The sequence below is a fragment of the Halichoerus grypus genome, chromosome 7, assembly GCF_964656455.1.
Source record: "Halichoerus grypus chromosome 7, mHalGry1.hap1.1, whole genome shotgun sequence".
In the NCBI taxonomy this organism is placed as follows: Eukaryota; Metazoa; Chordata; class Mammalia; order Carnivora; family Phocidae; genus Halichoerus; species Halichoerus grypus.
The window spans coordinates 150,692,999-150,719,863 of NC_135718.1; the positions used below are offsets into that span (position 1 = coordinate 150,692,999).

The window sequence follows — 26,865 nt, forward strand, 5'->3', positions numbered from 1 at the left end:
GCCTCCCGCTGCCGTCGCCCAGCAACCGCCGCTGCACCGGAAGCGCGACCGCTGCAAAGTGAAGGTCGCAAAGCACCGGTTACCGTGGAGACAGGAGACCTGGGTAGCTGCGGGAACGGACGGTGCTGTCACCGTGGCGACGGCAGCTGCGCGAGGTCCAGAACAATCCTGGAAGTCGGAGGGCAGCCAGGGCCCCAGAAGGACCCCTGTTATCAAAGCTGCGAGCTGGTTTGAGGTACAGGCGTGGCTCTGCAGGGCAGGGGGGACACCCGTTTCCAAATCCACCTGCCCTCCCCAGGGATGAGTCAGAGGGGGAGGCCGGGAACGGGGCCCAAGCACTGGCCTGGGAGTCAGGAGACCTGGGTTCTGGTCCCAACCGTGCCCCTGACTCTCAGGGTGAGTCTCTGTAGGCCTCCTCAGCTTTCTCATTTATAAACTGCTGTGTCTTTCAGAAGACGTTCCCTGCTAGAGCCTTGAAGGTCCTGGTGGATCGGCTGGGAGCGTCCTTTCTGCTCTGGCCACTAGAGGGTGGTAGAGCCTGCCTCTTAGGGCACGTCGTCAGAGAGAGGGGAGGGGGAGAGAGAGAGAGAAAGAGTGTGTGTGTGTGTGTGTGTGTGTGCGTGCGTGCGTGTTTGTGTGTGTGTGTGTGTGTGCGGTTGGGTTGGGGGGCGGCGAGGGAAAAATGCTGAAGCCTTGGAGAACTTTTCACTACTGAGTCCTGGGAAAGATAATTCCTTATTTCAGCTTGCCTCTTAGGCTGATACAATGCAAGGAAACTGAGGGACGGTGGCATCTGGAACTAGAGATGAAGGGCAGGGAGTTTCTCCTGATAAGATCCAGGGCAGAAGCTGCCCAGCCTTAGAAGCTGGATGGGGTGTAGTGGGGGAGGAGGGAGAAAAACAGTCTCCCGCCCCTCCCTGGTATCTCCCTTTTATTCAAGCCAAGTCCCCGAGCCTCTTCCCAACTCTGTCCCTCCAGGACCCAGTGAAGAATGAAGAGGCCCAGATCCAAGCTGACTAATTTTGGCTACAGGAGGAAATGCAGACAGATTCCTACTCTGCAGAAACAGAGTGTGGGACAGAAACAGGCCGTGTGTCCCCAGTGCCGGGCTGCAAATGGGAGTGATGGCTGCTACTTTTGCCTTTGGTTTCTACCCATCAGCTCATTCCCCATCATGCCCCAGGAATGGAGGCATAGAGAATGACCAGGGCTGCAGTGGGGACGGACGTGTAATACAGGGGTCTGATGGCATAGGCCCCCTGACCTGAACTTTTGGTCCTCAGAGAAAACAGCATGGAGAGAGTATGGGCAGGAAGGCGCAGAAAGACCAGAGGGTCACAAGACCTGTTTCCCACTTGTTCCTGAAGCCGAGATCCAGTAAGAGCTTTGAAAGTCTCTGCCCACTCATTTCCAGATTTCCCAGGGTCTACGAGGTCTAACAGAGAGGATCCTCAGTTTCCTCAGATCATGGAAACAAAATCTCTAAAAAATCACCAACTTTTTTTTTAAGATTTATTTGAGAGAGAGCACGAGTGGGAGGAGGGGCAGAGGGGGAGGGAGAGAGAGAATCTGAAGCTGACTCCTCACTGAGTGCAGAGCCTGACACGGGCCTCCATCTCATGACCTTCTGATCATGACCTGAGCCCAAGCCAAGAGTCAGACGCTTAACCAACTGAGCCACCCAGGTGCTCCCCATATCACCAACTTCTAATGTCCCTCACTGAAATCCAAAAGCCAGCCTTCTCCCCAAGACTTCTCTGACTGGCCAGGCTCCTAACAGCTGGACTCAAGATCTATCATACTCCCAGGATTTAGGCAAGGAGTTGCCTGGGGGCTGGCCCTTTGTGGCCTATATGTGCGTTTTGCCAGACTCATTTTCTTTCTTTTTTTTCCCCAGAGCTTTTATTTTTTTAAAGTAACCTCTACACCCAACGTGGGGCTCGAACCCACAACCCCAAGATCAAGAGTCACATGTTCTGCTGACTGAGCCAGCCAGGTGCCCCGGGATAGACTCATTTTCTGCCTCTTCTGGGTAGAACAGGGAACTCCCCACCCCAGGGGCCTTTCCAGCTTTTCTCTCACAGCTCAGTGTTCCTTCTCTCAGCTTCCACTCTGACTCTGCGTCCTCGCTGGTTTGCATTTCACTTGGATGTAGAACCTGAACCTCACATACTCCTTGGCCATCCCCCCTCCAGTCCCATTTAGTAGCTGGAGGTGTTTCCATTACATAGACCCAGGGGAGGAGCTGCTCAGGACTCCTACCTCCTCTGGTTAGTCGGAATCAAGCCCGAATCTTGGAGAAGGCAGAAAAGAATCCAGGGGAAAGAGGAAGGTGGGGGGCGGGGGGGAGAACAAGACAAAAAAGGAAAGAAAAGCCAGTCTGCCTTTGTATGACATATACTTTATACCCCAGAGCAGCATCTAAAGTGGTCTGTGATGGCCCTGTCAGTGTTCCAGAAACTAAGGGGCATTAAGATAGAGTGAAGGGTAGCCCTGAAAGGGGACTGTGTGAGAATAGGAGAAGAGCAGCCAGAAGGGCTCCTCCTTTTCTGGCCCTGCTTTCACCTGCCAATAATATCCAGGGACAACCTCTGTGCAGGAAGGGGGCTGGGGGCCAGATCATCCTGAAAGTCTCCCAGTCCTGACAGGGCCCTCTGGTGGCCATTTCTGGTGAGCAAGGGTGCCTAGAGCCCAGCTTCCCAGTCTCAGATGTCTGTCCCAGCCCCAGACCGCTGTCTGCTCGTCTCAATCCTTCACAGAACTCTTACTCTGTTTTCTCCTTCCCTTAACTTCACTCTGACCCTGGCGCCACCCCTGGTTCTCAGCTCTGTTCAGGGCACAACAGCTGGAGACGTTCTCCAGACTTCCTCCATCCCTTCTGCCTGTGTCCCCCGGGCTGTCCCACCCTCTCTGGCTCCTCTGTTGTCCTCTGACCTTCTACGTTTTTCCCCAGCTCCTTCTGGCCAGTTGACTGCCTGGCCCCATGCCTTCCTGGCCCTAATTCTGGCTCTTTGCTCTTAGTTCAGCCAGAATAAGGACATGGATGAACAGAAGGACAGAGGAATGGCCAGGAAAAGAGACAGCGAGAGGCCAGATCTTGAGAGCTCGTTCGATTGAGACGTGAGCGGGAAGGAGTGTGAGGGAAAGGTGGGACTGTGAGCAGACAGGGTGGAGCGGAGAGGCAATCAGGCAGGTTGGGGGTGGGGGGAGGTGGGCTAAGGATGGGGAAAAACTTGAATTAAGGGACTTGGCGATACTGAGTAGGAAAATGTCATTGGGTCCATGCTGAGTGGTTGAAGTGGAGAGCAGGAGAGGGAAGTAGGTGGAAGGGGCAGCAGTGGGCAAGGAGTCGTTCAGAAATTTCTCTTCAGGTCTTTCGGTCTCTGTTGCAGACTTTGTCTCAGCTTCTTTGTCTCTTTGAATTACTCCTCATCGTTCTCCGTGTGTGTCTATTTCTCACCCCTGCTCCTTTCTTTCTCTAGGTGTCTGCCTGTCTCCGTGTGCCCTGAGATCTGTCTCTCACCAATTCTACTTTTGTGTTTCTCTGAGTCTGCCCTTCTCTCTCTCTTTCTCTCTGTGCTGCTGAACAGAGCCAACCCTCTGACTTTCCTGCAAGGAGCTTTGGAACCTTCCAGGAGTGGCCAGGCTTCTCCCCTTTGGCTACATTATAGACTGTAGGCTGTCCCCGGGCACGGTCCTAGGGTATCAGTTCCTGACGAGGACCTGAGTGAGGTGCAGTGTATGGGCCCTTTCCGGGGAGTAGGATTTCCCCACAGAAGACCTTAGAGCATGGAGGCCTGGGCCCAGGAGGGAAGCAGGCTAGCAGGGGGAGTGAGACTCATCTCTGCTCCTCTACCCTTTCCTTCTAGTTCATGGACCAGTGCTCCCTGATCTTGCAAACTATCACAGGAAAGAACTCTCACCCTCTTTCTGGCTTCCTAGCCCTTCTTTTTTTCCACCACTTCTAGAACTGGAGGAGAAACAGGCTCAGAAATGCTTCGAGGTGATGCTGGAGGGCAGCGACTAGGGCTGCCTGCAAGGAAGGCCTGCGTGCCTTTTGGGGCCGGTGTGGGGAGATGCCCAGGAGGGGAGTCCGGGGCCTGCCCTGCTCGGCTTGCACCCCGAGCCTTCTGCCACAGACCGGGGCAGCTGAGTCGGGGTGACAGGAGCTCAGGCGATGGCCAGGAAGTGGCTGTCGTTGGTGGCAGAGGCGCCATACCCGCCGCGTCCAAGCTGAATGTTTGGATGCACGTGAGAGACTCCAAAGGCCTGGTGCTTCCTGAAGGCGCCGCTGGTGGTGCGGCCTCTGCAGGCCACCTGGGCCCTGGGGGCTGCGACATGTGTCCCTGCAGGTGCGCTTCCTGGGAGGAGCCTCATGCCTTGTGTGGTTGGGATGGAGACTGGGAGAGGGCAGGGGGCACAGCTTGGGATCCTCACGAGAACCCGTTCTCTTGCCAAGCGCCCAGGACCCTGCTTGTTTTGCTCTTACCCCTCCTTGCTGCTGTGCCCCCTGCTGCCACGGTCCCCGCTTGGGAGACTGGTTTCCATGAGGGCTCCCACTCTCGTCCTAGACCTGCCATGACCTATTTCTGGAGCCTTCTAAAAGTGCCAGCCCATCCAGAGACACAGGGTCAAACAATAAAGGCATCTGTCTCTTACCCCAGGCCCTGGGCCCTGAGTTGGTCCTGTATTTGCAGATGCCTGGGGAGCCTATGGGGTGAGAGCAAGGAGGAGGGGATCCCTCACCCAACGGCCTTCTGGGGAACGGGGCCCGCACGTGCCTTTTGCTGAGCCATCTCCCCCAGGTGGGTCACTCCAGCTGTAGACGCCTTTAGGAACAAGCAGCTCCAGCCCCCTGAGCTCCAAGGGGTGTTGGAGGCAACCAGGAAGTGTGGTTGCCATGAAGGAATGGGGCCGGGAACTGGGCGTCACTGGGCGTCACTGGGCCTGCAGCACAGGGAGATAGGAACAGCACAGCACGTGTCAGATGGAACCTTCAGATGCAATCTCTTGGAAAACAGGATGCCACCATCCTAATACTGGGCACGGTGACACTCCAGCCCCAGGGGGCAAAGGTGTTTTCCAGTGGAGGAAAAGCTGCTGGAACCCATGCTCCGTATGGGGATCTCTGCATGTGGGGGGCATCCTAGGAAGGAGCAGAAGTGAGCTCTAAGCCTTGGTCCTGGGGGATAGCATCAAATTCCATATCAGCAATCTTCCACCACCACGTCGATCAGCACCCCCAAAGCCTTTCTGCACCAGCTGTAGAAACCGAGGCAATGAGCAGATCAGAAATCGCTTCCTCTCACATGGAGAAACCAAGCCAGGTAGCAATGGGTGGCAGACATTTTGTCCGCACGCAGGCTTCTACCTAGTTCCACTGATTTATAATCCACTCTCGTCTTTCCCAAAGCCCGAGGGTCTCCCCTGCCCCTGCCCCCAAGCCTCTGACTCTTCTGTGACCTGGGATCTCACTGCAAAGAGGGATATTACTCATTAAGGAGCTCTCTGGTTTACTCCTACCCCAACCCATCCTCCTGGCCGCCCCCCAGCCCAACCCTTCCCCCCGCCTTGACCGGCTCCTCCTCCCCCTCACTCAGCCTGACCCTCACTCTCACTCTTCTCACCACCCCACCCCACCCATCCTTGTCCCTCCCTGACTCACCTCCAAGTCCCATTGACACAAACAAAACTTTCAGCACAACCCACTCGGACCGGTTTGCCTTAGGTGTGCAGCCTGCCATGGGGACAGAGATGAGTTGTAAGCAGATGCTTGGACACAAGCAGATTGTGAACATCTGCAGTTGTACTCGGCAGGAACAGCCCGAAACTGGACGCGGCAGGTGCACAGAGACATGGAGGGAACACAGGTTGGTGGGCTACAGCGTCCTGTAGTTTCTGTCTCCCAGCTCTCCTAACTGAGGGCTCACGGAGGGCAGGCACCCTGTGTTAGGTGTCCCTGTCCCCTCCCTGGAGCCTGCCACAAAGTGGTGCTCACTAAGTGTCTGTGAGTAAACTAAGGCAGGCAGGCACGCACGGTGATGCCTCTCAGGCGGGTACACACGCTGAAGATGCCACCTGGGCTTGAATTGCTCCCATTCGTAGGGCCCGGAATTTGGGTGGGAGAAGGGTAGGTAGTGAGGCACGAGGGGAATGGGGGTTCAATGAGGAAGAAAGAACAGAACCCAGGAAACCAGGCACTGGTCTAGGTCTTCCCCAGCCAGGATTTTCTTCCAGCCCCAGCCCTGGAATCTGCCTTTCCCCAGGCCTCGTCCCAGAGGAGGGAAGGAAAAGCCTAAGTGAGACGGCCTGTTCCCCCAAGAGCACGCCCTCGTGAGACGCACAAGGGTGAGGGCACAGGGCGGAGAGCAATTGGAGATGGGTATTTGTTAGATGAGGGAGGGCCAGACTCCTACCTCAAGCCAAGGCCAGGGGTGGCTCCCTGGCCTCTACACTGGGTACATCCTGGCCTTAACACCAGCTCTGGCAAGTCCCGCCTCCCCTCAGTGCTCCATATGGCTGGAGTAGGGGTGAGGATGGAGGGGCTCACAGACTTCCTGGCCGGTGGCACTGTGGAGGGGTGGGGGTATATTGTGAATGGGAAGGCGGAGGGGCTACAGGCGCTGGATGCCCACCCCATGACCTAACTGCTGTCCCACCCCCATGCCTCAGTTTCTCCTCCGGTTTCCTGGACCAGGAGGGGTGAATCCGTGGGAAGGAAAGGAGCTCCTCTGAAACCATGCGATAGGATCCAAGGTGTGATAATTATAATTATAACACGGGATGCTCCCCCCTCCCATCCCCCCTGGCCCTACTCCACCCCTGCCTCAGCGGATCTCAAAGCGGCATCGGGGTGAGGCTGCCCTTCTGGCACAGGCGGGGACCTGCATCCTAAGGAGGGGAAGGGGTTTGCCAAGATGGAGGTGGAGAGAAACTGGGGAGTTTGGGCATCTGGCCTGGCCCTTGAGGCCACCCCTGACCCACTGGAAATAGCCCACAAAGAAGAGGTCACGAGCACGGTCACTGCCAAGAGCTGGATCTAGACCAGAGTGGGGGGTCATGGTCCAGAGGCAGGGTGAGGGTCCGGGTGATAGCCCAGGACCAGGGGAGTCGGGATCTCCACTTTACTGACCCTCCTGGACCACCCTTTCCATACTGACATCCATTCACTCACCAATTCATGCCTTTGGCAAAAGTGTGTTCCGTGCCAAGTGCTGCGGGCTGACCTAGCAGGGGTGACGGAGACGAGGTCATTAAACAAGCCTGACGGTTCCAGGAGTTCACAGACCCCAGCTCTGGTCCCGTCCCTCAGCTTCACACATTTGCTGGGTCCCTGGCACGCAGCAGGCTCCAATCCATGCTTTGTGAACCGAAGCTTACATTTAGGTAAGGAGATAAGATGTGCACAAATTATGGGTACATAAGCTATAATAAAGGGACTAGCAGAGGCTGGGGAAGAGCAGAGGGAGAAAGATTCATTTTGGGTGGGAGGAGCTGAGAAAGCTTCGTGGAAGATGTGGCATCTGAGGTCAGCTTTGAAAGATGAATGCGATTTTGACAGAGTTGGGGGTGTGGGCTGTGGGGTGTGGGAAATAGTCTACGCAAGATGACCCTCCCTTAGTGCTCTCGAGTCCTCCTTCCTGCCTCTGGCCACACAAAAGAGTCCTGCTGCAAAGCTTAACCTATATTTCCTTTTCTCAGGTTTCACTCCATATTTACCTGTTTGTTTGTTTTTTTGAAGATTTCATTTATTTATTTGACAAAAAGAGAGAGAGACACAGCGAGAGAGGGAACACAAGCAGGGGGAGTGGGAGAGGGAGAAGCAGGCTCTCCGCTGAGCAGGGAGCCCGATGTGGGGCTCGATCCCAGGACTCTGGGATCATGACCTGAGTGGAAGGCAGATGCTTAACGACTGAGCTACCCAGGCGCCCCTTACCTGTTTTTTTTTTTGGCCCCAGTCTGTCCGTGAGGTTGTCCCTCCCCTTCACCCAGTTTTCAGGGAGTTCAGAGCTTGCTCCCTTCCTCTGGCTATCCCAGATTGGCCAGGAAGGTTTTGTGTGACTTGGTGGTGACATTTTATGCACATGGTCCTACGAGTGTGAGTATACTTACAAGGATACAAGGACAGAGTATTTGAAATGAAGATTACCCTTGCCAAGTCCAGACATGTGCTCTCGTCCTGTGACCATGGCATAAAAGGGTAAAATGAACCATGGAGAGTTGTGCTGATGCACTTTGGGGATTCCTGGCCGGGTAACAGGGAGGTGTTGAAGCTGAGAGAGGGTCCCGCTAGGGAGGCCAGGAGTCTGTGGGGCTAATTTCTCCGTCAGTCCTTTGGCTTCTCCTATGGACGGTGGGACCCAGGAGGGCGTCACTTAAGCTCCTTCTCCAGGGTCTTTGAACTAGATCCCTGTCTCAGGGATAGAGATGTCCAAGAAAACCGTGTTACTATCGAAGCTGTGTGTCCTCCAGCAAGCCCGTTCCCCTCTCTGGGCCCCTTTTCTCGTCTGGAGAATGAGGTCTACGGGTCAATACCGTACTTCTCAGTTCCGGGCTTCTCCGATTCTCAGCATCAAAGCCGAGCCCCTCCAGGAGATTGGGGAACTTGGCAAGGCCCTGGGGAGGCAGCAAGGCTAGTTAGGGTGCGGGATGCTTGGGTTCCTTTCCACCCACAAGGGCCTTGCCGCTGTTCCTCCTGGCCTGGTGCCTCCCTCTTTGAGCCACCCTGGGCCTTCTTCTACCCCGCCCCCCCAGCACCTTGCCTCTCCCTTCCCAGCCCCTTCCATGCTGCCAGGTAAAGCCTGGAGCTGACGATGGGATCCCCGCCCCCCCCCCCCCCCCGCCAGGTCCTTCCCTCCCTCCGTGGCGCCCATTAGCCAGCCCAGGCCGTGGGGGCGGTGGCTGCTGAGTCTCCGTGCCAGGCCCCACCCCCGGAGACGCACCTGTTCTGACCTGCTGAGCAGGTTCCCAGGTTTCTGCCGCCGTCGTCGTTGGCCGCGGCGTGGGAAGCAGCTCTGGGGGAGCTCGGAGCTCCCGACCACGGCTTTTTGGGGGTAGCTCTAGCTGGGTGGGCAGAGCGGGGCTGGGTCCCCAGCAGAGACCCCCAGAGGGACAGGCAGGTGGACTCGGCGATCTCCTGCCTCCTGGGTCGGTGCCCTCTCCAGCTCGAGAGCCGGCTCCCAGGGAGAACTCGGGGGAACTTCAGAACCACTGGGCAGCTCTGCCTTCCGACCGATGGCCCTGTCCCTGGGAGCCGAGATGTGGGGGCCCGAGGCCCTGCTGCTACTGCTGCTGCTGGCATCATTTACAGGTAGGACTCGCCGGGACCGTCAGGACCCCTGCGTCTGAGGCCAAGCCAGCGCGCGCACGCGCACGCACACCCGCACTGACGCGCGCACACAGAAACATTCTCTTTCCTTTGACTCTGGGCTGAGGAACCGATCTCTCTCTCCCACTCCCCCCGCCAGGAGTGCCCCCACGAGAGCCGGGGTCACTCTTCCCCCTTCTTGACCTGTTTCTGCCCCGGGCCATGTCACTATGTCTGGGGTCCCCAACCACCTCTGCCATCGCCTTGCCTAAGCCAGAGCTGCCTCCGGGGGGAGAGACGTGCTGGCCCCGGGCAGGTGGGCGGGGGGGGGGGGGGGGGGTGGCACAAGTGGGGACCCTCTCACCCCAGGGCTTCCTGGAGGCTCCTTCGCCTGCCCCCCCAGGCTCCAAAACTGCTGACTGGCGCTGGGCTGACTCAGGGCTGAGCTGGTTTTAGCAGTCATCAGGGTGTAGGAAGCCTGCTGCCCCAGAGAGTGGACAGGGCATTCCTGTTTCCTTCTCTCCTCTCCATGATGTCCTAGAGATTGGAGCCCCTGCTGGGAGACAACTGGGGAGCTGGAAGCTCCTTCACTCTGGCCCTTCTCTTTCCCTGGGCACACTGTTAAATGCCAGGGTGGTCAGGTGGGCGTGATACTTAGATGAGTGGGGGTCTAGGGTAGGGTACTTTCTAGATAGGGTGTGGCCTCCTTTTGTTTATTCCCTGTCCCCTTATTTCCTCGAGTAGATGCCTTATGTTGCTCTTGCCTAGTGCATATAAATTACAGGAATTTATAATCTTCGGAGTGGGGGAGAGAGAGAGAGAGAGAGTGTGTGTGTGTGTGTGTGTGTGTGCACGGTGAGGCCACAGTGGGATTCCCTAGGCTGTTTCCAGGGTAAAGAGTAACTGAGGGATCCTGGTCCTCGGAAGACAGAGCCCTACCTAGATCGGCCCAGGTGCAGTTGCAAGGGAGTCTCATTGTCCGGCAGCGCCCAGCAGTGACTCCCCACTCGGTCCCCAGCTGAAGCTGTGGGGAGAATGAGGCATAGATGTGTGGGTGGGTGGGCATCCCTTTTGCGCTGATCTTACAATGGAAGGAACGGAAGGGTCGTTGGCCAGTCTCCAATCACAGGATACTGAGCTCCAACCCCTGCCTCTCACCCCTGTCTTAATTCCCATTTTCCAGACAACCCTCCTCACGTGCTCAGGCCCAGAGGGTGGGGTCCGGTCCCTGGGGCCAGGGAACTTACGTGGCAGCCACTTTTCTGTGGGATCTACCCGCCCCTGAAGGACAGAGCCATGGGGTCTCAGGACGTGGAAGGGGTCAGAAAGGTCACCACTCTAACTGCCTCATTTTCCAGATGGGAAAACTGAAAGAAATAGGTAGGCAAGTGACGTCTTAAGATTACTCCATGTTAGGGACGCCTGGACGGCTCAGTTGGTTGAGCGCCAGACTCTTGATTTCAGCTCAGGTCATGATCTCAGGGTCGTGGGATTGAGGCCCGTGTTGGGCTCTGCATTGGGCTGGCGCTGGGCATGGAGTCTGCTTAAGATTCTCTCTCTCCCTCTCCCTCTGCCCCTCCCCCACCCACTGCTCACACACTCTCTCGCTCTCTCTCTCTCTCCTTCAAAAAAAAAAAAGATTCCTAGTGTTAGAAGTATGACCAGGGTGAGTGTCTTGGTCTCCCAGCCCCACGCCCATTAAAGGCTCGCACATCTGGGTGCACGCTGGGTGCAGCTGGGGTACTAGGTGCTGGAGACGCAGTGGGGACAAGACATGGTCCCCGCCTTCTTTTTCCAGGACACAAAGCTGTTCTTGCTAAGAGGAGCCCAGGGAAGGGGAGAGGAGACCTCTTGTAATCAGGGCATCACCCTGACCTTGCCCACTGCCTGATGGACAGGTGCCATGGCTTCGGGGGCACCCTGGCCCCGGGCTTATCCCAGGTGGCCGGTGCGCAGTGAGCCACCACTCTCCTGCGGCTGCTTAGGACCTGTGCAGAGCTGGAGGGTGGTCTGAAGCCTGGAGCTTGGTTCCCAACCTCAGCTTCCCAGCCTGATGCCCACCTCCACTGCCACCCCCATTCTGGCTCCTCCGTGTGTAACCCCCCCGGGAAGCAGGATTATTTCTTGCCTCTGAAAAAGCCTTGGGCTGGCAGTCAGAGGAGTCTTGCATTCTGGCCCCATTTCTGCTATGAATTTGCTAGGTGACCTTGGGCAGCTAAGAGGGTGGACTTCAGCAGACCGGGAGGTAGGACCTGACGGTCTCCACGGGCCTTCCAGCTCTGCAGTCCTATGGCTCTGTGACTGTCCAGCCCCTGGCGGGGTGGGGTGGGGGGGGTGGAGGGTGCTGGAGGAGGTGGCCAGGCTAGCTGTGGTGACGCCAGGGGACACGTCCTGACCCATCTCGCAGCGGGGACCGAGGGTGGCTGTATCCTGGACGCTGCCTTCTGCCCCTGCCCTGCTGCAAATCAGAGCACCCGCCCCCCAACTCCTGGGCCATTAGAGCTCTGAGCCCCAGGGCCCTGCCCCACCCCAATGGGGAGAGGAGCCCAGGCTTGGGAGGCTCCTGACACCACAGCTCTTTGTCTCTCCTTAATGGGATGAGTTTCCGGGTGAGGTCCCCTCCCTTCTCCCTCCCCCATCTCCTGCCCTGGGGCTGAGGGGCCCAAATCTACAGGCACCCCTCCAGTAGGATGCTAGTTTCTAGCTCTTTGTCTGGGCCCAACTGGGTCCTGCAGGACCAGAGGGTGAGGGCTTCCCTGAATTCTGTGGTCTGCCCTCCAAGGATTAGGATCAGCTTTCTACCTGAGGTTAGTTCCCTAGAAAGGGAGGGGCCCCATCCCTCCTTTTCTACTCCTGTTTACAGAGGTGGGCAGGCCCTCTCCTACAGGACCTACCCCAACCCAGGGAAGCCAGAAAGGGAGGCATATTCCCCACCCAAGGTAGCAGGGACTAGGGGAATCCCAGGGAAGCCCTGTGGCCCCAGTGACCTTGGCCCCACCCTAGTGTTTCAGGGGGGCTGGCCTAAGGGGACCCCCACTACAGAGATAGCAGTGGGGGGTTTGCCGCAGAGCCCATGGTCCCAGCTTCTAGAGCACCATGTCGGGGCCCTGGAGCCCTCCAGGCTGAGGAGGACAGCCACCGTAGGGAGCAGGCCTCGTGAGGAGAGGAGGCCAGGACTTTCTGGCCCCCACAACTTCCCCTAGCACTGACCAAAAGCTAGCCAAGAGAAGGGCTGGCAGCGGGGTGAGGAGCTGAGTCAGGAGGGAAGGGAGGAGAAGAGCCAGGGCTGGATCTGAACACTGAATATAACACGAAGGTCGAAGGTCAAGTTCAGACCTGGGGGCCTGTGAAGGAGGTGGGGTCACCTGTCTCACTGGGCCTGGGAGCTTCTGGCCTCAGGAGCTTTCCCCCTAGATTGCTGGCCACCCCCTTCCCGCTTGCCTTTAAGACTGGTGTGTCCTGAGAGCTGGGCTGACGCGATGATCTGGGGTGGGGCAGAGCTGGCCCCCACTTTGGGGGGGTTGGCTGGCAGGATTTCGGGGTGGGGGTGGCTAGGATCTCGGGAGTTTGGGAGAAGCTGAGTGCCGGGTCTCCCACCCACAGTGTGGCTGGTTTGGTGACTCAGCCGGGCTCAGACTCTGGCTCCGGGGGGTTTAGGGGACTTATCTGTGTCTGGGCCAGAGCCCGGCTGCCTCAAGGCCTGTCCTCCTGCATTGTTCTCGCCTCCCTTTGGGATTGGTGTGGCCCCCCTCCCCAGACACTAATCTGTGGGTGGGCACTTTGCCCGGGGTTGGGAAGCTCTCACTAAGCTGGGGGGCTTAGGACAATGGGGGCTAAATGAGGGATGGGGATGAAGGCAGAGGGAGAGTCTCCTGGTTTTCAGAGTTCCTTAGCACTCCAAGGCCAAGGTTGTAGGGGGAAAGGGGGGGAAGAAAATGGGCTCGCAGGTTTTTGATGCCACCTGTCCCGAATGGGGGGCTTCGGGGCTCCTCCCAGGTCCTCTCTTACCCCAGACTCTCCCCCATATTCTAGCTCTGTCTGGTAGAGGCCGCTGCTGTGTGGTGAGGGGAGGCAAGAGTTAACAAAGGAGAATGAGCCCCCCCCCCAGACAGTTTGGACCCCTCCCCTTAGCCCTAGGCAAGATCCCCCCCCCCTTCCCACCAAACCCGCACCAGACAACCCTCACCCCAGGCCTGGAGCTAGAGCTGGTTTTTCTGGTGCTGGCTGCAACAGAGGCCTGACAGATTCCCAGGGAGAGGCCTCCTGGGGGGCCAGAGGGGCTGGGGGGGCTCCCGGGGGGAGTGGTGAGAAGGGTGGGAGTCCTTCTAGCAGGAACCTGAGGAGCAAGGGTAGGGTGAGCTTTTGTTTTGTTCTGCTGGGGAGCCCCGGATGGCAATTTCCCATCACCTGGAGGGACAGTGACCTCATCTCTGGGTACCTACCTCCACCTGAGATGAATCTGCCCTCAAGTCTGGGGTGAGGTGGGGAGGGGTGCCTGGCGACACTCCAGCTGGGACGCAGAGGCCAGGGTGCAGAGCCACACACCAAGGGCAGCTAAGACAGACAGACACGCGGCAGCCCCGGGAGAAACCGACATCAAAATATTTACTCTGCGTTCAGAGTCGCGCAGGCCGGGGACACAGACTTGTGAGACGCACACGGAATAGCGTCCGCACACCATTCACACGCACGCGCCACTGCACGGCTCCTCTCTCCCGCCGCCGCCAAGCACCTACACTTCCCTAAAGATGAGACGAGAGCACATACAAGTGCGAAACATCCCCCGTTGAAGTAAGGAGCCGGCCTCACTTGTGAGCCCAGCACTGAGACCCCCCAGGTCCTCTCCCGAAGATGCCCCACGTTCAGACGTGGAGGCTCACACTGACTCCCTTCCTCCTCCTCACAGACCCTCCCTCCAGGACCCCTGCGTGTGCCCCTCTCTGCACCAGCAGGGATACTGATGGAGAAAGGCCCCTCGTAAAGAAAAGCCTCCTTCCCCAAAGACGCTGTGATCTGAGGCTGCCAGCCTCAGTGTCCCCTCCTGAGGTCAGGGGCCGGGCCTCACCCGGAGAGGGAAGCTGGGACCCAGGCCCGGCGTAGGGAGCAGGCAGCCAACCCAGGCCGGGAGTGGAGGGCCTGTCTGGGAGCGGGCGGGGTACACAGAGGGCAGGGCCCCAAAGAGGCCCGTGGGGGCCTGGCCAGGGGTGGGGGAGGCTGAGGGCAGGGATCCCGTCTGGCCAGTTGGGCCTGTTCCTTCCCTTGCGCAAGGTGGTGGCTGGTGGCTGGTGGCGGCTGCGGCTAGGCCTGCTGCTGTGTGGCAGCCTCTGAATCACCGCGGCTCCCGACCAGCGTCCCGGTGCTCCCGGGAGGAGGGGTGGGCACGGTCGGAGGGAGGAGCGCCCGGCCAGCAGAGTCCACCGGCCTCAGCAAACAATGTGCTGCGGAAGGGTCCGTGGGCTTGGCCCAGCCTGGCAACCACATGCCCGCGGGGTGACCTCATCAGGCAGGCGGTGTGTCTCCTTTGCTCTGGTGACATCATCATGCTGACGCCGGGCGGGCACTGGGTGGGGGAGAGGAGGAGGCGGCGGTCCTGGCCTGCCCTGGCCTGGAAGTCTGGGCTTCTGGGTCCGGTTAGCCCAGGACTGGGATTCTAGAGCCCAAGGTCTCTCTTCCTTCCGTTGTAGCCTGTGCATGCATGCGTGTGTGTGTGTGTGTGCATGTGTGTGTGAACGCATGTGTGCACGCGTGTGCGTGCATGTGTGTGCGTGTGCATTGTGTGAGCGCACGTGTACACACGTGTGCGTGCATGTGTGCGTGTGCACGCGTGTGAGCGCACGTGTGCACGCGAGCGCACGTGTGTGTGCGTGTGTGTGAGCGCATGTGTGCGTGCGTGTGTGTGCACGCACGCGTGTGTGTGCATGAACTGGAGGAGGGTGTTGCCCCCAGCTGAGATGCTCCCGCTGAATAGTGGATTTAGGACAGTGGGGGGCTGTGGGAGAGGTCCTGAAGGGACTCTCCTGTTTTCCTGGGTACCTCATCCCACAAAGCTTGAGCTTATCACTGGGGAGTGGGGATCTTGCACCCACAGGGAGGGACGTGGAGGATTGTGACTCAGGCATATATATGCCTGTTGTGCCCTGGAGAAGGTATATGTCGGGGAAAACGTGGGTGACTAGTTGTGGAGAGGGGCAGATGGTTGGCAAGTGTAGGGATAGGGAAGGAAAATAAGCCATCTGACATTGTCCCAGAAATAGTCTTTAGGAAGGTTTGAGCGTCCTGGTGGAGCAGGGCTTGGGATCCGTGGGACCACAGACACCATGTGCTGGGGGATGAGCCCCTATCTCAAGCCCACCTCCAGCCCCTCCTTGGCAGGCCTGCACCCTCCAGCGCCGGGAGGAGGTGTCTGGGAGGGGTGCGGGTAGTTAGCTGGACTCCCAGGCTGGGCTGGGTGGGACCAAGACCAGCTTAGGCAGGTCAGGGCCCTGGTATCTGGCCCTGCAGGTCTGTCCCGTCCTGTTCGGGTCCTCCCAACAGCATCCTCCCTCCCTCCGCCCCTGCTAGCAGGACCATGGGACCCCCTTCCCCTGGCCCAGGCTCTGCCTCACTGGAACCTTCTGGTCCACTCTAGTGGGGCTTCACCTTCTCCCTCCGTAACTGCCCCCTCCGCCCACTTCTTTCTCCCTATGTGAGTCCAGAGCTGCTCCCTTTGGCAGCGAACCCAGGTAGCCAGCCTATCCTGCCTCCACCCCTGGTTGCCATGCCAACCCCTCCCTGTCTGCCCAGCCCAACCAAAGATTCATTCCCCTTCCTTCTACCCTTTCCTTCTTCTACCTCTTTCTCTCTCTCATTCATTCACTCAGTCAATAAAATTAATCGGGCACCAGTTACGTGCCAAGAATGCCGACCACATACCACTGAGCACGAAATCAGAAACCAGGTTTCCCTGTGTGATGTGAGACCCAGTTTCTACTCTCGGGGAGCTCTGTCCGGTGAGAGAGGCAGACAAGAAAAGGGCGAACGCCATCCAGGGGATAAAGTACTATGGCGAGGTGAGAGCAGGGCGCTAGGGCAGAACAGAGGAGGGCACCTCACGCTGCCCGAGGTGGGGGTGGGGTGGGGGTGGGGAAGGGAGGACTCCGGGAGGAAGTGATGTCTAAGCGGAGTCCTAAAGGATGAGTAGGAGTTACCCAGACAGCGATGAGTAGGAGCTACCAGACATAGGGAGGAGGGCCTTCCAGGAGGCGCACAGTGTGAGCAAGGTGTGCGGTGCTGGTCAGCGGCAGGGGCTATGCTCTTCTGGGAGTTGCTGGATGTCCGTTCCAAGGCAAGGAGCTCTTGCCATCCCAGGGAGAGCCCTCACTCTGCCCCCAGCCCTATGCTTCCCATACTTTATTCCCCAGCTCCACATTTATTCTTCCCGACCCTGAGCTTCCTCAAGCCCTGCCTCCCTCCTAAGTTACTCATCCTAGAAACCCAGGACTTGCCTTTGTCCTTTGTCTTTCTTTCTTTTTTTTTTTTTAAAGATTTTATTTATTTATTTGACACAGAGAGAGAGAGAGAGAGGGAACACAAGCAGGGGCAGTGGGAGAGGGAGAAGCAGGCTCTCGGCTGAGCAGGGAGCCCGATGCAGGGGCTCGATCCCAGGACCCTGGGATCATGACCTGAGCCGAAGGCAGACGCTTAACGACTGAGCCACACAGGCGCCCGTCTTTTGTCTTTCATCTCTCCTTCTGGTCAGTCTCCCCCAGGGCTGTCCCCTCCTCCCCGTGCCACAGCACGAAGGGTTCCTAGTGAGTCTCGGGTCTTCAGGGTCCCTGCTTTCTAGTCGGAGGGCACGTCGCCACTGGCCCCCCGCTGCAGTGATCCCCCATGACTCCCTTTGCCTGGTGTGGGAGGCCCGACCTCGTGTCCCGCTCCTGCTCAACACACACCCTCTGCCTTAGGTGTGTCCTTCCCTCTCTGCTTCCTGAACCAACCAGCCTCTTCACCCCTTGGGTTTGCCCACCTTGGCCCCTCACCTGGAACCCCTTTCCGGGTCTGTCCCCCTCCTGGTCCTACCCAACTCCTGCCTCAGGCCCTCCCACAGAACTCAGGGCCCCAGTAACTGTCCCATCCCACAGCTAGCCTGCAATGCACCACTGAGCACTAAATCCGAGACGGTCACACCTTTCTGTATTTGTCCACAAATGTACTTCTTCCTCCTGGACAGATCTCAGGTTCCACGAGGGCAAGGAAGGGATCCTTCTTTGAAAATGAGGTGACATGAGAGCTACCCCGGGGTGCTTTCTTACTGTTCCTCATCGACACACCCTTCCTCGCTGGTCCCCGTCTCTGCTCCTCGGCTTCTGGCTCCCCGTCCTGACCCTGTCGCGGGGTGTCTGCCCTGACCTCATCTCTCCGGGCCTCTGACCTGGGGCCTCTCTGTCTTCAGTGACTTGCTCATTCCTGTATCCGAGCCTCGGTTCGTGCCATTCCTCCCACATAGAATACCTTCTTCTCTCTGGGAATCCAGGTCTCTCATCTTCAAGCCATGAAAAGAATGTTCTGAAGGGCCTCTTGGGATGGACCCTTCCCACACTACATGCCCCATCCTAGACGCCAACCGTTTTCAACCCCTGCCTTGGCTCCTGGCCACACCTCCAGAAAGCAGTCACTTCCCCGCCCCACTCCCCGTGGTAGGTTGGACCTTCGGTGAAAGTTTGTCCCTGGCTTCCCTGGTCTTTGGGCGCATAAAATCCATTTCCCGGAGAGGACCGTGAGCTCCCCGAGGGCAGAGGCTGGGTAACTCTCTTCCAGTTAGAGCCTCCCACCTCACAATTGCCCAGGACACGATCCTGGGCTGGGCGAGGGTGTGACTCTTGCCGCCAGCGACCCGGTGGCCTTAGGCAAATCACTTCCTGTCTCTGGGTCTCAGGTTCCTCAGCTGTTAAAAGGTGATAATGACGCCCACCTCTTGGGAAGGTTTTGTGGATCTAATGAGGTAATGGACGGAACGCGCTTGGCAAGCAGAAAGTGCTCCAGGAGTTCTGGTGGCCTTCGCTGTCATCACGCATAAGTGTCCACCACCCCCCCCGCCCCCGCCCCCGCCCCCGGTCCGGCGGCACCCCTAATCTTGGCCGCTCCTGTCCGCCCCCTGCAGGCCGGTGCCGGCCAGGCGAGCTGGAGACCTCGGACCTGGTGACCGTGGTGCTGGGCCAGGACGCCAAGCTGCCCTGCTTCTACCGAGGGGACCCCGGCGAGCAGGTGGGGCAGGTGGCGTGGGCGCGGGTGGACGCGGGCGAGGGCCCCCGGGAGCTGGCGCTGCTGCACTTCCAATACGGGCTGCACGTGAGCGCGGCCTACGAGGGCCGCGTGGAGCAGCCGCCGCCCCCACGGAGCCCCCTGGACGGCGCGGTGCTCCTGCGCAACGCGGTGCAGGCGGACGAGGGCGAGTACGAGTGCCGCGTCAGCACCTTCCCCGCCGGCAGCTTCCAGGCGCGGCTGCGGCTCCGCGTGCTGGGTAAGTGGGGCTGCCCGGGGTCGTCGGGGGGGGGGGGGGTTTGCTGCGGGTGCAGGGCCCCGGGTCCGCGCCCGCGCCTTCGAGGGCAGAAGCCGGGGGACGCAGAGATGGGGTCTGCAGAAAGGCATGGGGCCCAGGGAGAGCAGGAAGAAGAGGGAAGGGGGTCCTGCAGGGGTGAGGGATCCTCATCCAGTCCATCCTCCCAGCCAATCTAGAAATTCTCTGCCAGTGACCTCAACAGCTTGCTACCTACAGCTCTGTCAGCCTCGGGGAAGAATCCATGTATTAGAATATTCTTCCTTCTGTTGACCTGCACTCCCCACCTTGGTCACTTTCGCCCTCGGAAGCAATGTGGCCCAGGCTCATTCTGTCTTCCGCACCTCAGCCTTTCAAAGGGCTGGGGGTCTTTGTCGTTCCTCTCCCCACCCCACCCCCATCTCCTCTTCTGGAAGCTACACCTGCTAGTTTCTGCAACAGTTCTACCAAAAGCACTCATTCACAGCCTCTCTCGCAGTCCTGGGCTCCATGGTTTTAAAAATGTGGGGCTGAGATATGGACGGGCAGACCCAGCTCTGACCAGCGTGGCTGATACCTTTCTTGATCTGGACCTCCGGTGAATGTGGTTGGATTGGAGACCACAATCACTTTTAAACCACTACTTTGCACTGTGGGCTCTTATGGTCCACGGATGCCCTAGACCTGTGGTCTAGTTAAATCTTTTCCATCCTGTGCTTGAGCTGTTCATGTTAGGAAGATAAAAAATAAAGGCCTTTAGTTTCCCTTTATCCACGTGGAACTTAGTAACACTAGCCTTGGGGGTCAAAATCCTGAGTGTGAATCTAGACTTCATCCCCTTTAGAGCTGACGATCTGGGACAAATCATTTAGCCTCCCCGAGCTTCAGTTTCCTCTCTTGTGACTCAGGGATAATGATCCCTACTTTGCTGGTCTGTTGACAGGATTAAATAAAATCACATTTATAAAGTGTTTAGCACAATACCTGGCTCATAGCAAGTGCTTAATAGGTGGTGGCTGTGATTATTAGGATATAGATGTTGTCTGGTTGGTTTTGTATTTACTTCATTACGTTTATTAAAAAATGATCCATGCTCATGGTAAAAAAATCAAACAGTAGAGAAAGGTACGAAGTCGGCTGAAATTCTACCACTCCTCTGGTGCCTGTGTTGGTGAAATAAGAGAAAAAAAAGAGCCTGAAAATGTTTGCGTGTGCAAGACTGAGCTGGGACGGGGCGGGGCCTCCTGATGGGTGTGCTGACCGTGACCCCTGCCTCCCACCGCCTGCAGTACCGCCCCTGCCCTCACTGAACCCCGGGCCAGCGCTAGAAGAGGGCCAGGGCCTGACGCTGGCAGCCTCCTGCACAGCAGAGGGCAGCCCAGCCCCCAGCGTGACCTGGGACACGGAGGTCAAGGGCACAGCGTCCAGCCGCTCCTTCAAGCACTCCCGCTCAGCTGCTGTCACTTCAGAGTTCCACCTGGTGCCCAGCCGCAGCATGAATGGGCAGCCCCTCACCTGCGTGGTGTCCCACCCTGGGCTGCTCCAGGACCAGAGGATCACTCACATCCTCCAAGTGGCCTGTGAGTACTTGGATCTTGGGTAGAGAGACCCTGAGCCATCCCAGTCTGGCCAGGCTGGATCCCGAAGGCCCCCTAATGTGGCCTAGAGAGCGCTAGTGCGAAGGGAGACGCCCGGGGGCCCATCCCAGATGACCTTGACAGACCACTCAGACCCCTCTGACCTTCTGACCTTCTGTGCCCTCCTGTTTACAAAGGAGATTGCCCTGCTCCACAGGGTTGTTGGGAGAATCGGGTATAAACATGGGATTGAAAGCACTTTTTTGGAAATACCCGAAGACAGACGAGCCTTTTTTCTTTTTTTTTAAGATTTTATTTATTTGAGGGGGGGAGAGAGAGAGCGAGAGCACAAGCCAAGGGGAGAGGCAGAGGGAGAAGCAGACTCCCCGCCAAGCAGGGAGCCCGATGGAGGGCTTGATCCCAGGACCCTGGGATTATGACCTGAGCCAAAGGCAGACGCTTAACCGACTGAGCCACCCAGGCGCCCATGAAGGCAGACAGGCTTGCCGAGGGCTGCCGGCCCCACTGCTTGGCCCTCGTGCTCGTTGGACAAGCCCTACTTCTGCTCCATACCGGCTGTTATTCAATCTTGTTTGTCTGCATTGTCCCCAGCAGCAGAAGGAGTATAATTAGATGAACTTTACAGGGTTCTGACGGGAATTAGAAGCCACGAAGACCAAGCATCTCGCACAATGCGTAGTGCGTTAGGTGGTACTGAGTGAGCAATAGATAAGGTTTTCCTGGCATTAAACTCTGAGCCTCTTCAGGCATAGGACTCTTTTCTATTCATACTAACCCAGCCTTTGGCACAAAGTAGGTCCTCAACAAATGTTTGTTCAAGAAATGTGTGAATGAGTAGGATCGTTAAGCCTTTGGAGAATCAGGGAGAGTTTACCGAACACCTGTTCCGTGAGTCCGCTGGCGACAACAGGGGATTCAGAAAAAGTGTGAATCTTTTCCGAGGGACTTAGAGGCTTGTTGCCCAGATAAATCTGTGTGGACTCTGAGCTCAGAGAGGGGAGGGAGCTGTGTGGCAAGGACCCAGCAAGGATGCGCTGGGCTAGGTTCAGCTGCAAAGGAGAAGGACAGAGAAACAGAGAAGGGGGGGCGGGGTGGTGGCAGGGGCAGGGGTCCTTCGAGGAACAGCATGATCAAAAGCGTCATTCCCCTTCTTTCTCCTCCCACCTCCCATTCCAGTCCTCGCTGAGGCCTCTGTGAGGGGCCTTGAAGACCAAAAGCTGTGGCAGGTCGGCAGAGAAGGTGCTACACTCAAGTGCCTGAGTGAAGGGCACCCCCCTCCCTCGTACAACTGGACACGGTAAGAGCCTGGCCCCGGGGGAGGGCATAGCTCGGGACCAGGGTCCTGCTCTCACAGGGCCTCCGTGTACTCCTTATGGGCTGGGACAATATATCCTGAACCCCAAATAAATTGGGGCACATGCGCAGACCTATGCAAGAATACGCATGGTCACAAATATTATTATTGACTTGCACCAGGGAGTCTGCGATACATGGTCACTGGTAGGGAATAAGCCAATAAGTCCTTGGTTTCTCCCCCTAACTTTCAAATTATGAAATATAATACAGTATTTATTTATTTATTTACTTATTTTTAAAGATTTTATTTATTTATTTGACAGAGAGAGACACAGCGAGAGAGGGAACACAAGCAGGGGGAGTGGGAGAGGGAGAAGCAGGCTTCCCGCAGAGCAGGGAGCCCGATGTGGGGCTCGATCCCAGGACCCTGGGACCATGACCTGAGCCGAAGGCAGACGCTTAACGTCTGAGCCACCCAGGCGCCCCTACAATACAGTATTTAAAGAGTCGCATTTTATGTATTTATGTGAGTGCCTAAAGCGGACCAGACGAAAAGATACAGCTGGCTGTTATTGCTCTTAAAGTGGCACTATGACCCCCCGGCATTGCCGGCGCCACGGCCAGAGACGTCCAGGGACCAGGCAGGGGTCAGGTGCACCTGTGTGGGAGCCCCCGACAGGCACGTTCTCCTATGTGAGCCGCTGAGCCGTGCAGTGGCCTCTTCCTCGGGCTCTGTTCGTAATCCCTGCCATGCAACATCTTGGGTGTTGGGGCGTGCGGTTACATTTTCCAAGTACATCTGAGCCCAGATAGGAAAGGGGTGTCCCGTTGTGTGGACCTCGTGCCACGTCGGCCCGGTACCCGGGGCTGGATGACGTGATGCCCGTGGGAGCCTGTGGGATGGCACACGTGTGGATCTTCCCCGGGTGTGTGTGGGGGGGTGCCCGGGTCAGGCTGGGCGGCAGGGAGAAGGGGCCTCTGCCTGGACCTGCCTGGGGGAGGGAGGGGCACCGTGGGAACAGCCAGCGGCTCTGGGTGACGTCATGGGGGAGGGAGGTGGAGAGCTGCCCAGGCACGTCGGGTGGTGGCAGCCTCCGCCCGCCCCAGCTTCCCTGTCCTCCAGGCTGGACGGGCCTCTGCCCAGTGGGGTCCGAGCGGAAGGGGACACGCTGGGCTTTCCTCCGCTGACCACGGAGCACAGTGGCATCTACGTCTGCCACGTCAGCAATGAGCTCTCCTCCAGGGACTCTCAGGTCACTGTGGATGTTCTTGGTAAGCACCGGGGCAGCCGTGGGGGCCTGGGCCAAGGGCCTGGAGGGGCACTAGCAAGCGAGCCGGAGAGGGTGAATTGGGGCAGTGCTGATTCGGAGGGGCGGGACTGCATGAACTTTGCAGAGGGTCAAGCTAGGGGGGTGGTTTGGGATGTGTTTGGTGAGGACCAGGTGGCAGGGTTTGTGAGGGCTGGGGGTGGGTCAGGGATCTGAGCATCCCCCCTCAGACAGAGGCCTGTCTCCAGCAGACCCTCAGGATGCCCCAGGGAAGCAGGTGGACCTGGTGTCAGCCTCTGTGGTGGTGGTGGGTGTGATCGCCGCGCTCCTGTTCTGCCTTCTGGTGGTGGTGGTCGTGCTCATGTCCCGGTACCACCGGCGCAAGGCTCAGCAGATGACCCAGAAATAGTGAGTACTGGCTGCTCTCGGGCGGGTCAAGCTAAGCTGGAGCAAAGACGAGGTGAGCAGGAGGTGGGGGCCAGGCCTGGGAGAGAAGAGAGACTGGGAGCTTATTTCGGAGGTGGGCAGAGTCCTTTGGGAAGTGAGAAGGGCTGGGCCGCAGCTGAATGGGGAGAACCGTACTGCTGAGCGAGGGTCGGATCCATACGCCCGGGTATCACCAAATACGCACACTCTAACGCGGTGTGCAAGCGCACGCGCACACACGCCCCGCCCCCTGCAGCCTCTCAGTCACACTTGTGGGGCCAGCACAGCGCCCGGCCCCTCCGGTCCGGTGTCACATAGGCTTGGCCAGAGCTAGGCCCACCTTGGGAGGCCGCTACGACCCCCAGCTGCTAACAGGGGTGCGTCTTTCCTAGTGAGGAGGAGCTGACCCTGACCAGGGAGAACTCCATCCGGAGGCTGCATTCCCATCACGCCGACCCCAGGAGCCAGGTCTGTGCCAAGGCTGAGTGCATCCCCAGGGCCGGGGGTCCCTCTGCGGACCAGAAGCACGGCCCTCCACCAGGCCTGGCCCCGGACTCGCAGCTGGGGCTGGGGGTGGAGTTGGGGGCGCAGCTGCTTTGGGTCTGTGGGCTCGTCCGCCTGGCTCCCTTCAGCACGGGCCCGGGGGCTGCTCTGGGAGGCCACCATCGGCACCGGTTCCAGGCTGGGGCTGGGTGGGGCGGTGAGGACGTCTGCACCAGGGAGAGTGGACAGGTCGGGGTGGGGGGAGCGGTGGTGAGGGAGGAGGCGGAGCTCTGTTCTGACTCCTCCCCCGTGTCCGGGCCCCACAGCCGGAGGAGAGTGTAGGGCTGAGAGCCGAGGGCCACCCTGATAGTCTCAAGGACAACAGTAGCTGCTCTGTGATGGTGAGGCCCCCGGCCCCACCGGCGTCCCCACCACTCCTGCTCCCGGATGTGGGTGGGCCAGCGGCCCCGCACCAGTCCCCGTGTCTCAGCCCTGGCACCTCTGCTGTGCCTTTGTTCTCCGGCTGTCCCTCCCCATGCCTGACGCTCACTACCGGCCCCCAGCTCTGAGCCCCTGAGCTTGCACCTGACCTCTGACCCCACTGCTCCCCCACCGACCCCCCCGCCCCGGTCTGGCCGCCCTGCCTTGGCTCCTGACGCGCCCCTGCCCTTGGTGTCCAGAGTGAAGAGCCGGAGGGCCGCAGTTACTCCACGCTGACCACGGTGAGGGAGATTGAGACACAGACGGAACTGCTGTCTCCAGGCTCTGGGCGGGCAGAGGAGGAGGAAGATCGGGATGAAGGCATCAAACAGGCCATGAACCATTTTGTTCAAGAGAATGGGACCCTGCGGGCCAAACCCACGGGCAATGGCATCTACATCAATGGGCGGGGGCATCTGGTCTGACCCAGGCCTGCCTCCCTCCCCTGAGCCTGGCTCCTTCTGCTGACCTGGGGAATGTCTACTCATCACGCGGGGGCCTCCCTACACACCTTATTTCTTGAGGAAGATGCTCCCCATCCCACTGACTGCTCGACCTTTTCCTGCAACCCTTCTGTTCGACAATGGGGGGCTCTGCCGGTTGAGTCCTCCCCACCCCCTTCGTGTGTGCGTGTGCGCGCGCTTGCGCTTGTGTGCGTTCACAGACAGAGTGTGTGTGTGTGTGTGTGTGTGAGAGTCCAAGCGAACTGTGATGGGCTTGGCTCGTGTATGGCGTGGCTGTGTGACCTCTACCTGGAAGCGCAGGTTATCTCCTCAGACCCCAGAGCAGTATTAATGACGCAGAGTTGGAGGCGAGGGGCAGAGACTGTGGTCAGACCCAGGTGTGCTGGCATAGCTGGAACTGGATTCTGGCCTCCTGAGTTGGGGAGCCGGGCTCCCGCCACTTGGGAGCCGAGGGGCGAACGTTGAAGCAGCCAGCTCAGGGGTGGGCCAGAGACTAGCACCCTTTTACTGGAGAAGCCCTTGGCGCTCTGGTGTTCTCTGGTGGCCTCTGGTGGCCTCTGGTGGCCTCTGGGCCTGCTGCATGTGCATATTTTCTATAAATAAAACTGTTGGGGGAGTTTCTTTAAGGAATACTTCTCCGAATACTTTAATAAGAGAAACAAATCTTTAAAAAGAAAAACAAAACTTTTGATTTATCTGGATGTTTGTTATTACTTGGCTTGCTTAGTGTGAGACCAGCCTCCACGGAAGTCAACAAAGCTGGGCCTTGCGCAGACCCCGGCAGGGGGTTTGTGCTTGTGCCTCGGAAAGGTGCCCCTTCTAAGGCACTTGAATGTAGGCAGTCTCCTGGGAGGGAGCCTGGCGCTGTGGAGTCTGAGTCGGGGCGTGAGCCCCTGGGTCCCTGGCTGCAGGAGGACAGGGTGGGGTCCTGGGCCCTTCCCCTAGCCGCCTCTCTGCTCCTCGCTGCATAGGCAGTTGTCTGTGGTCCCTTGGGAGAGGGCTGCGGGGACTGGGTGACAAGGGCTCCTTGTTTGGTTGTGGTATAGGGGAGACGGGGTAGTGATCACAGCCCAAGGGACGGGGGGGGCGGTTGGTTCTGGTAGGGGGGAAGGAGCTGCTGGGGGCAGGAATGTCTCCTTTCCCCCAGGGTCCTCGGGGTCACCAACCTGGGGCTCTTGTGGCAGTTTCTGCGGGTCTGGGCTGGGGTTAGATACGGTCCATTGTTGCCTGGCCCACCTGAACACACTCAGCCAGAATACCTAGATTTTGTGCCCAAACCCTACTTGGCCTGAAATCTGCTGGATTTCTGGACCAAGAGAGAGACGTCATCCCCTGCTCCCCAGCCAGCCCAGGACTTTGAATGTGGAGCCCAACGATCTGGGGTCCTAGGATGTACATTTTGTGTAAATATGTGCATATTTGTACATAAAATGATATTCTGTTTTTAAATAAACAGATAAAACTCTTCTGCCTGGTTTCTCTCTTGCCCCTGGGCAACTCAACACCCTCTCAGCACCGTTCCCCTCGGCCCCAAGTAGGCGAGGAGCTAGGACGCCTGTGGCTGGGAGGCGAGGGGGAAAGAAATGCCCTCTGCCACCTCTGAGAGTTCCCGGGTAGGCCGACAGAGCGAAAAGCCCCTTCCCGCACAGCCCGCGCCTTCGTGTGCGGTGTCATCACTCCTGGGACACGTCGGAGTCTCCCCAAAACAGGCCTGGGAGCGAACAGCAGTACATACACTCTTTACAAGGAAGCTAACACCCAAGTGAGGTCCACAAAAAGAGCTGGAAGGATTAAAGATCACCTAGTTCGCCCCCTTCGTGGTCACACGTGTGGACACCGAGGCTCGGCGAGGTAATGTGACTTGACTGAGGTCACAGGCCCGTCCGGGGCTGAGCCTGGGCATCCTCCCTCCGGGGGGTGCTTTCCAGGGTGCTGTGCCACCTTGCTTTCAAGCCAGCCTCCAGTCTCCACCCCGGACCCCCCCGAATTCTGGTCTCTAAGGGTGTCAGTCACCTGCTCACGCCCCAGG

The 26,865-nt window shown here is 58.4% G+C and overlaps 1 protein-coding gene across 9 annotated transcripts; it reads left to right on the plus strand.

Annotated features, from left to right (window-relative positions):
- Window positions 1-84: 84 nt before the first annotated feature.
- Window positions 85-26,303, plus strand: NECTIN4 (nectin cell adhesion molecule 4). 9 transcript variants are annotated; one of them, XM_078078440.1, is made up of 11 exons: window positions 85-235; window positions 16,168-16,356; window positions 17,820-17,982; window positions 18,447-18,806; window positions 20,111-20,401; window positions 21,596-21,716; window positions 22,839-22,987; window positions 23,232-23,391; window positions 23,802-23,877; window positions 24,219-24,293; window positions 24,573-26,303. In XM_078078440.1, the coding sequence occupies exons 3-11, from the start codon at window positions 17,889-17,891 to the stop codon at window positions 24,795-24,797; spliced, it is 1,551 nt and encodes a 516-aa protein (XP_077934566.1). In that variant the 5' UTR covers window positions 85-235; window positions 16,168-16,356; window positions 17,820-17,888; the 3' UTR covers window positions 24,798-26,303. The 9 variants fall into 9 exon arrangements, with proteins under 9 accessions (XP_077934566.1, XP_035934777.1, XP_077934567.1 ...); XM_036078884.2 differs by lacking the exons at window positions 16,168-16,356; window positions 17,820-17,982 and adding an exon at window positions 979-1,377; XM_078078441.1 differs by lacking the exon at window positions 16,168-16,356.
- Window positions 26,304-26,865: the final 562 nt, after the last annotated feature.

Coding starts and splice junctions, on each gene's coding strand:
- NECTIN4 (XM_078078440.1), top strand. CDS start 17,889: ATGCCCCATCCTAGACGCCAACCGTTTTCAACCCCTGCCTTGGCTCCT. Junction 18,807..20,110: donor GCTGCGGCTCCGCGTGCTGG/GTAAGTGGGGCT, acceptor CACCGCCTGCAG/TACCGCCCCTGCCCTCACTG. Junction 24,294..24,572: donor ACAGTAGCTGCTCTGTGATG/GTGAGGCCCCCG, acceptor CTTGGTGTCCAG/AGTGAAGAGCCGGAGGGCCG.